The sequence below is a fragment of the Rhinopithecus bieti genome, unplaced genomic scaffold (assembly GCF_001698545.2).
Source record: "Rhinopithecus bieti isolate Rb0 unplaced genomic scaffold, ASM169854v2 scaffold_15570, whole genome shotgun sequence".
Classification (NCBI taxonomy): Eukaryota; Metazoa; Chordata; class Mammalia; order Primates; family Cercopithecidae; genus Rhinopithecus; species Rhinopithecus bieti.
The window spans coordinates 157,345-167,737 of record NW_016808199.1 but is presented as its reverse complement, the minus strand read 5'-3'; the positions used below and the strand labels follow the sequence as shown (position 1 = coordinate 167,737).

Sequence of the window (10,393 nt, the reverse complement as noted above, 5' to 3'; positions counted from 1 at the left end):
GCTAATTAAAAAAAAAATTTTTTTTTTTGTAGAGACAGGGTCTTACAGTGTTGACCAGGCTGGTCTTGAACTCCTGGCCGCAAGTGATGCTCTTGCCTTGGCGTCCCAAACTGCTGGGATTACAGGTGTGAACCACTGTGCACAGCCCCTTATTCTTTCTTAGCAGTGCATAAAACAGTGGTGTTTGTTAACCACTGATGGCATCTTAGACTTAATGAAATACTAATAGACTGATGAAACTGTATATTTAAATAAATTATATACTGACTATAAAAATTTTTCAAATTGTAATTACTGGCCCAAATGTTTACAGCATCTTTAATCACAGGCAAATCCCACTTTGGTAGAATTTGTTAACATGTGGTTTCAAACTTAATTCCTTCTAAAATTATTTTTCTTGGTTATTATACTATCAAGTAACCCAACCAGTTATTCGTCTTTTCTAAATTGTAAAATGGTCTCAGATTGGTATAGGAGGAGTGACTAAGGAGGTGACTAAGAATGAAACTATCCTCGATCTATGAATAATATTAAGCCCTAACATTTTGTAAGTGCCAGGGATCACTTAATCCAAACCCTTTTTTATAGATACAGAAACTCAAACCCTACGTGTAAAGATGTTTCCTCATGTATGGTTGTATTTTTTAGGATGAGAGAAATATAGATTAGATATTACAAACCAAATACTGCTCTCATCAAAAAAACAACACAGGATTACTCCTGTAAGGATCATAAATGGAACAGGGTCTCAAAAAAGAAGTAATAATATATTTAATAAATGTAAACATACTTAATAGTTTAATTTTTTAACAATAAATTAAAATGTCAAAAAACACATAGTAATATTGTCAGGAAAAAACAGCCAGAGAAGCTAAAAAGCAGCATTAATTTTCAGGATGTCTAAAGTAAAGAATTGATTTCTGTAAAAACATAATGGGATATTCCTTTTCCTTTAGAAATAATCCTGCAATTCCCAATTGACTTCTTGATCTTTTGGTACCATACATTGAATCAATAATTTCTCTAAGATGCCAAATTCTTTTCTAATTAGGGAAGAAGGATCAAGACCAAATGCTGGGAGGGAGGCATTATCATTTCCTTAAGCTGGAGCATCCGGAAAGCTTTCATATCAATAATCTAAGCAAAATGCTGAGACTGATACTCCTGAAAGCCTCTGTACCAATCATCTAACCAAAAATGCTGAGATTGGGATCCAAATTGGAATTACATGTGGAACATTTTCCAGGTACATTCATTTAACAAAATAGGACTTAAGCATTAAAATAAAGTTAGTAAAAGCCAGACATTTAGGAAGAAGAGTTACAAATTATTATTCACTAGGAAATCCGTGAGCCTGTGTATTAATACGCTTAAGAAGCTCAGTGTACGTATTGAAGTTCTGCAGCCAGTATTTTAAAAATTCAGAGAAAAGGTTTTTACATAATCCAGAGAAATGTTAAAACGGCAACAGAAAATGATATATCACATTTCTACAGTCCATGTTTTGAAAGCATTACTTAGTAGAGCAACAGTTTCTAATGGGCAAATAATTTAAAGAAGATACAATCAACTTTTGCTAAACATTTTTTTTTTAATTCACATAGGAAAAAGAAAAAAAAATCATGTAATCAGCAAGTGTTCATTAAGGCAACAAGGCACTAATAAGGCATAATGGTTAAGAGAATGGACTCAAGAATCTGACTGTCTGGAATCTTTGTTCTACCCCTTACTACTCAGCCCTTTGACCCTTTGGTAAGTCACTAAACCTGACACTGTATCTTAGTTTTCTCAGAGTTACAATGAGAATAGTAATAGCACCCATCTCACAGACTTGTTACAAGGAATAAATGAGCTAACATAAGTGAACACAACAAATTTCTTTGTATTTATTAGTACAAAGTAAATGCTACATTTGTTGTTATTACTATAACTATGATGACATGGCTAATGTCAGAGACCCGAGGAGGATGCAGTAATGAACCCAAATCCCTGCTCTCATAGGGCTCTTCCATTTTTATAAAAATAATGTTCACTAAGTCGTAGAGCTACCACAACTTTAACTTACCTTTGTAATACCAAGAACAACATCTATGGATGTAACAAAAGGGTTTGATGACCCAGTTAACTCACATCCAACCACCTCTGGTAAAGTAAGAGAAACTGGCAGACCAAGCATAACTGCTTCTGTTTCAATGCCTCCAACCCCTAATGTAATAAAAACAGGTATATTAGCACCGTATATTTAAAGATAATTTATCTCTGTAACATCTGAATCTCTAGGTGTTTCATGAGCTTGTCTTACACAGTACTTTACAGAGTTGCTGTATTGCTATTAATGTGGACACTGAACCCAAGGCTTCCCAAAAGAAATGACTCCACGCGCATGGTCAAAAAACTATTATTTTACCTTTATATTCAAGATAAAATATTAGTTTTAAGTATATTCAAGTTAAAATATTAGTTTAAGTATTCATTATGCTAGGCACTGTAGTGTATTCAAGATACAGATAAAAACAAAATCCAGTCTCTGCCAACCTCAACAAGTTCAGTCTAATGAAAAAGGACAAAAAATTCAACAATTATAACATGCTGTGAAAGAGTAAGTTTACAAAGTGAGGTACACTGAACTCAGCAAGGGAGTTAAGGTTTTCAGAAGATAACTGTGGCCAGTCTTGGATGAGTTAATAGTAGCCACATTTCACAAAGTCATGGTCGGCAGAATGCATTCTGCCAGAAGAAATAGCCTATGCAAAGTCATGCAGTATAAAAGAGCACAGTTAGCTGGGCTCAGTGGCTCATGCCTGTAATTCTAGCACTTTGGGAGGCCAAGGTAGGTGGATCACTTAAGGCTAGGAGTTCGAGATCAGCCAGGCCAACATGGTAAAACGTCATCTCTACTAAAAATACAAAAATTAGCTGGGTGTGGTGGCATGTGCCTGTAGTCCCAGCTACTTGGAAGGTTGAAGCATGAGAATCACTTGACCCCAGAAGGTGGAGGTTGCAGTGAGCCAAGATTGTGCCACTGCACTCCAACCTGGGTGACAGAGCAAGATTCTGTCTCCAAAAAAAAAGAAAAGAAAAGAGACAGCCCATATAAGTAAAGAAATGACTAGTCTCTAAGATGGGTGTTGGTGAGTGGCTAAAGGGACACCAGAGGTTGTGAAGGGCCTTGTATAAAATGGCAAGAAATCTGGACTAATAAAGAAGACCAGGAGAAGCCACAAAGTACCTTAGACAAAGAAGCAACCTTTGTAGACATATCATCATCATTCAATTACTTCACAAATGGTAGTGCTGTACTAGGCACTGTGTAAATTTCTTTTGATAAATCCTCTTTTACAACACTGATCACAAACTCTTGATTAATATTTTGTTGTTGCTGCTACTATTACAGATGAAAATCACAGAGCCTCAAAGAGGCTATAAAAACTCAATAATTTATGTTCTTTTACAATGTTCTTGACATTCTTAACCCCAAAAGAAATGAAATATATTTAGTCATTTACTTACCCCACCCCAGAATCCCTAAACCATTCACCATCGTTATATGTGAATCTGTGCCGACTACACTGTCTGGAAAGAGGAGGTCCTTTTCTTCAAAAACCACTCTTGACAAATATTCTAAGTTTACTTGATGAGCCATTCCAGTTCCAGGAGGGATTACTGCTACATTCTTAAAAACTCTTGAACTCCACTGTATTTTGTTTAAATTTAAGAAATACAAATGTTAGTATTTGAATCTGTGTTCACCATCAAGGTGTAACATTAACACTAAAAATATTTTAACTAATGTTCAATACGGTAAATAAAAGTTCATATCACATAGTTAAAACAAAGATACAGATATTGAACCTAAATACATTTTTTATTAAGATACCCTTCAGGTCAAATAAAAATATTTTAAGTCCAGACAAATGACAGTATTCAACTGTGTTCCAAAGATTCTCAGGAATGGGAAGAAAGAAAGGCTCAGTGTACAAGGCTCCCTCCAACTTCTCTCTCCTAAACTAGAGCCACTGTTTTCATCTTTCTTTACACAATAGGGTTTCCAATAGGATTTCATTTGAGGCACAAAAGCGTTCTATTACTATAATGCCTTTAGAAACTACTAAAGTGGCTGGGCAGAGTGGCTCATGTCTGTAATCGCAGCACTTTGGGAGGCTGAGGCGGGCAAATTGCTTGAGGCCAAGAGCTCAAGACCAGCTTGCCCAACATGGCAAAACCCCGTCTCTACTAAAAACACAAAAATTAGCCAGGCAGTGGTGCACACCTGTAATCCCAGCTACTCAGGAGGCTGAGGCACGAGAATCGCTTGAACTCAGGAGGTGGACGTTGCAGTGAGCCAAGATCACACCACTGCACTCCTGTCTGGGCAAGAGCATGACTCTTCCTCAAAAATAAAAATAAATAAATAAATAAAGTAATAAAATAATAAATAGGCCAGGCACAGTGGCTCATGTCTGTAGTCCCAGCACTTTGGGAGGCCGAGGCAGGAGGATTACCTGAGGCCAGGGGTTCAAGACCAGCCTGGCCAACATGGTGAAAACCAATCTCTACTAAAAATACAAAAATAAGCCAGGCGTGGTGGTGTGCACCTCTAATCCCAGCTACTTGGGAGGCTGAGGCAGGAGAATTGCTTGAACCTGGGAGGTGGAGGCTACAGTAAGCTGAGATCACGCCACTGGACTCCAGCCTGGGTAACAGCGAGATTCTGTCTCCCCGCCCACCCCCCAGCAAAAAACAAAAACAAAAACAAAAAAACAACTAAAGATATAAAAATTGTACCTATCATTAGTTTATATATTACATTACACAAATTTCCCTGAATCATTTATACCTTAAAAAACTGAAGCCTCTCTCGATTTCTGCCGAATTCTACTTCTTGATTTTTTAACACTGTTTCAGGTCTAAAAGGAAGAAGAGCTGGCATTAAATATATGTATTACAAAAAAATACTTGCCTTGTTTCTTTCTAAGTCATCATTCTTAGGTGCATATATATATATACAAATATATTATTAAAATCTTTGGAAGAACTATTTATTTGGTTTCTCAGAATTATTTTCTTTTTCAACAAAGTTCTGCTTTAAAATAACACACTAGAAAACTACAAAAATGAGTTGTACTTTACAGAGTGTAAGGAAGCCACATTACACCAACGTCCAAAACTGTACTTAAGTGATAATAAAAATACACTGTTGGGTTATCCACTTCAAGAAAAGAGGAAGGTAGTAGCTTCAACGACAAGCATGTACTTTCCTCCCACCTGGCTCTTGTGCCTGTTAAACTAGGAGATGGGTGCTGATTATTGCTATAAAGCATTGATGAACAATACGTCAACATCATTTTATAGTTTAAAAACAGCTTTTGCAAAAATATTTCATTCATCTCATACCAAAAGAAGGCTCTACTTTATGTATAAGTAGCAGTTCACTTTACATGGATTATAAATATAGTTTATATGAATTATTTAAACTAAGAGACAAAATAATTGACCTCTATGCAGTAACATAGTACCATTTTAGAAAATTATTTTATCTAATAGATATTTAAAAAAATTATTGCAAACAGCTTTAAGCTGGTTCTTTTACCTGCCAGCTGGTGACTGGGTGTTCACTAGAATATCAATATAACTTAGATTATACATGTCCTCCAGGGACCAGATAATTACTCCAGATAATTACAGTTGTTTAACTGTTAACTTTTTTTTTTTGAGACGGAGTTTCACTCTTGTTGCCCAGGCTGGAGTGCAATGGCGTAATCTCGGCTCACTGCAACCTCTGCCCCACTGGGTTCAAGCGATTCTCCTACCTCAGCCCCCTGAGTAGCTGGGATTACAGGTATGTGCCACCACACCCAGCTAATTTTGTATTTTTAGTAGAGATGGGGTCTCTCCATGTTGGTCAGGCTGGTCTCAAACTCCTGACCTCAGGTGATCGATCTACCCCCCTCAGCCTCCCAAAGTGCTGGGATTACAGGCATAAGCCACCACACCCGCAAAACTTTTTTTTTTTTTAAACGAAGATTACTTTAATAATTCATAGTTGAGTCATCTTTTGAAGCCAAGCATATCTTAGTGAGATTTTTCCAGGGCCTCAGGGAACACAGCTTTCTGAGCCACTCCAATTATTTTACCTTTCAACAGCACTTATGGCTACAAAGTGCCATATAAACATTTATTGGCTCATAACCTGACTTCAAATAGGGGGTAATTTGAAGTGCCAAAGGTTATGCTCTCATCTTTCTACTCAACTTCTTAAGTCTGTAATTAATACTTCATTGACATATTAAAGGATACCAATGAGTCACTATTATCACATAGCCAGGAGCTACAATAAAATCTATCTTAATACTTTGTAATTCAGAGTCAAAATTATGGGGAAATGTTACAGAAGATTGGATTTTTAGAAACAAAAATATAGCACTAAGCACTTATGATGTGCCAGTTATAAAAGAAACAAAAACTAAAGAAATCAATGATTTTGAATCAATAAATCTGCCTTTTCAGGAAATTAATTTCTGTATAAGAGGTGTTAATCTCAAAAGTCAACATGTTCCTAACAACCAGGACAACTAGGCAACAGGAACAAGAAAGCGATTACATAAAACTGTCAAAATTTGATGGCAAAAGACTCACAGATTATACTGAATCCTTAGAAAGGAAGAGCATACGAGGTCACTATAACCTGTGGCTTTATAAAAATATTAAGCCTAAAATTTTAGAACTAGGCAGAATTTGGAAGATCCGGTCAGGAATAAAGGAATTAACGTATTATTTGGTACTTAGGATAAATGAATGGACATTACTCTTAGCTACTCTAAATCTTAAATGTGTTAAACTTTTTAAAACCTAAAGTGTAAGTATTTTTTACTAAATTAAAAAAACAAGGCCAGGTGGACTGCTACATGCCTGCAGTCCCAGTACTTTTGGAGGCCAAGGTGGGATGACTGCATGAGCCCAGTTCAAGACCAGTCTGGGCAGAATAGTGAGACCCCATTTCTACCCCCAAAGAAGGTAGATAAAACTAGTCAGGCCTGGTAGTGTGTGCCTGTAGTCCCAGCTACTCTGGAGGCTTAGGCAGGAGGATCACTTAAGCCCAGGAGTTGGAGGCTGCAGTGGACTATAGATGGTGACACTGTACCCCAGCCTGGGTGACAGAGAACCCCCCATCTCAAAAAAAAAAAAAAAAAAAAAGACAGTTTACTAACAATGGGATAAGCTGTTATATTTTACATGATTATTTAAGACAAAACAATTCACATAACTCTCCTAAAATAAAATATGGCTGGGCACAGTGGCTCATGCTTATAATCCCAGCACTTTGGACAGCCAAGGAAGAAGGATCACTTGAGACCAGGAGTTCGAGACCAGTCCGGGCAACACAGTAACACCCCTTGTCTACAGAAAAAATTAGCCAGGCATGCTGGTGCATGCCTGAAGTTCCAGCTACTTGGGAAGCTGAGGCGGGAGGATCACCTGAGTCCAGGAGGTCGAGACTGCGGTGAACCATGCTCATGCCACTGCACTTCAGCCCAGGCAATAGAATAAGACTCTGTTTCAAAACAAAACAAAAAAACCCACTTTGGAAGGTCAAGGCAGTAAGATCGCTTGAGCCTAAGAGTTTGAGACCAGCACAGGCAACATAGTGAGACCCTGTCTCTAAAAATAAATAAATAAATTTTAAAAGTTTGGAAACTTTATAGTATATATTTTAAAAAGTCGTAGGACTCCTTTTTTTTTCCCCCGAGACAGAGTCTTGCTCTGTCACCCAGTGGCGTGATCTCTGCCTCCTGGTATAAGCGATTCTTGTGCCTCAGCCACCAGAGTATCTGGGATTACAGGTACCCACCACCATGCCTGGCTAATTTTGTATTTTTAATAGAGATGGGGATTCGCCATGTTTGCTAGGCTGGTCTCGAACTCCTGACCTCAGGTGATCCGCCTGCCTCAGCCTCCCAAAGTGCTGGAATTCCAGGCATGTGCCACCTCACTTGGCCATAGAACTCTTTTTCTTATTTAAAAAAATTACCTATTAGGAAATGCAGCCAAATCCTAGGAATAGAATTATTTTCTAGGCATATTTACTACTTTCCATGTTACCATATAGGAAATCACTTATTTAAAAGAACTTACTAGATTTGAAACATAAAAAAATAATAATTTTATTGTTAACATAGGGCTTTTTTTTTTTTTTTGAGACAGTCTCAACTCTGTCACACCCAGGCTATATAGTGCAGTGGCGTGATCCTGGCTCACTGCAATCTCCACCTCCTGGGTTCAAGAGATTCTCCTGCCTCAGCCTCCTGAGTAGCTGGGACCACAGGGGCGTGACACCACACCCAGGTAATTTTTTGTAGAGACAGGGTTTTACCATGCAGCCCAGGATGGTCTCAAACTCCTGAGCTCAAGTGATCTGCCTGCTCTGGCTTCCCAAAGTGCCAGGATTACAGTTGTGAGCCACCATGCCCAGCCAACATAGAGCACTTAATGCAATAGGAAAAGATAAGAAACCCCCTAGTAGGAAAAAAATGCTAAAAATATATACAGAGAATTAACATAAGAAATATGAATGACATTATAATGAGTATACGAATGGTACAAATGTACTAAAAGTAAAAATTTTACTTTAAAATGAGACCTCATTTTCTGCTTACAATCGTCAAAAGATAAATTATTTTACAGATAAATCTTAAGAAAGGTTTGTTTTCTTAGTAATGGTAAAGAGAATGGTACTTAGAGATCACCATTTTCACTAAATTTACTTCTTTTAGTATAACAGGAAATACATATAAAAATTCAATCCAGTACTTAAGTGTGAAGGTAACATATTAGTTACAACACAACATAGTAATTGGGTGGGAATGAGAATAAATTTGATTTTCTTAACTGGAAAATAACCTGGTATTAATAAACACTAAGAAAAACAATCTCATACTCAGGCACTGGTTGCAAATGAAAAGGACACAGGATGGGTGTATTCTCAATCTGTGAAGAAAATGTTCCTGAGTTTCGGCCTAGTTCTCCAGAATCACAAGATCCTCGGCAGGTAGTCTGGCCTCTGCAGGGAAGCTTCTTAGGCTGCACTTTAAGTGGAGAAAGCTTTCCTGCTTTCTGCAGGTCACCACCTCCAGGGTTTGGTGCATTCTGTATTGCACTGTCATTCCAAAAAGAAAACAAAATAAAGCCATTTAAAAGGGACAAAAATTAGCTCTTAAAAAAAATACACACTAGCAACGCTATCTGGAAGTAACTGAATGATGTTTGAAGGCTAATGTATCATTTAACTCAGGTTTCAAAGGCAAATCTTGGATTATATATATATGTGTATATATATGAAACAGGTCATTTAAATTTACAGAAATGAAAACATAATTCTAAGAGTCCAGTAAAATCACTTTCATATACTCTACTAATTCACATAACTTTTAGCAAGTACTGAAACAGATTTTTTCCCCCTAACAACTTAAAACAAATTTAGAGCTACAGTTTATCTCAAGGGCAAAATCTCTCTCATGGGCTATAATAAATTACAGTCTTATTCCACTACTCCAGGGAATGTTTTAAAAAAGTTAATTTATGGCAACAGAAATACATCTTCTCTAGTTTGGTCTTAGTCAAAGGGGTCTTATAAATACAAGATACTTATTTCAGTGGAAGGAAAATAGAGCTTTAGTGAGTTCAACGTTTTAATCACCAAATAATTAAAACATTTATGGCTCACATCTTTCGATTCTTTCTGAAAGACAAGTAGGTTAAAAAACAAAAGGAAACAAAGACTGAATTCAGAGGTTCACTCCAAAAAGCAGGTCCTAGGCGTATACATTTCTACCAAAAATGTCAGCAGAAATACACAAATATGAAAATAACTTTACACTCAGACTAATTCCAAAAAACCCCACCATTCCGAACTTTTCACCAGTTTTAGCTTTTATATACTAGCCAATACTAAATTTAGCATACTTTTCTCTGCCATAAATTATCTCTATTCCTTTTCCTCTACACGACACATTTCCAGTCAGTTAACTTGCATGGCTGTCTATAAATATTTGTATTGACACACCATTTACTGAAGTCAATTTGTAAAGAATGGTCAACTGTAAGATCTGTTGGACAAGCAGGATGGACTTTCTTAGGATCACCTCCAAGAGTTTTCACTGCCTCCCTCATAGCAGCAAAATCCACCATTGCCGGTATTCCACTAAAAAATAAAGAATGGTCAAATTATAGTCCAAATTGTTTTTTATACATGCTTAATAAATGATAAATATAAACTTTTTCATTTTCACATTTTAAAAGTATCCCTGTCTAGTTTACATTCAGTTTTCATAATGTAATTATCTAAATTTAGGATATCCTGGTTTAATGGGAATTAACATTAAACATTATCTAAGAA

At 36.8% G+C, this 10,393-nt stretch overlaps 1 protein-coding gene across 1 annotated transcript in view; it reads right to left on the bottom strand.

Moving 5' to 3' along the window:
• IREB2 (iron responsive element binding protein 2) overlaps positions 1 to 10,393 on the bottom strand; it is a 68,030-nt gene that overhangs the window by 30,968 nt on the left and 26,669 nt on the right. Inside the window, exons 4-8 of the mRNA XM_017885771.1 lie at positions 10,061 to 10,198; positions 8,936 to 9,154; positions 4,838 to 4,907; positions 3,511 to 3,694; positions 2,066 to 2,205 (exon numbers count right to left, since the gene is read on the bottom strand). Coding sequence (XP_017741260.1) covers positions 2,066 to 2,205; positions 3,511 to 3,694; positions 4,838 to 4,907; positions 8,936 to 9,154; positions 10,061 to 10,198 — 751 coding nt within the window. The remainder of the gene's footprint in view (positions 1 to 2,065; positions 2,206 to 3,510; positions 3,695 to 4,837; positions 4,908 to 8,935; positions 9,155 to 10,060; positions 10,199 to 10,393) is intronic.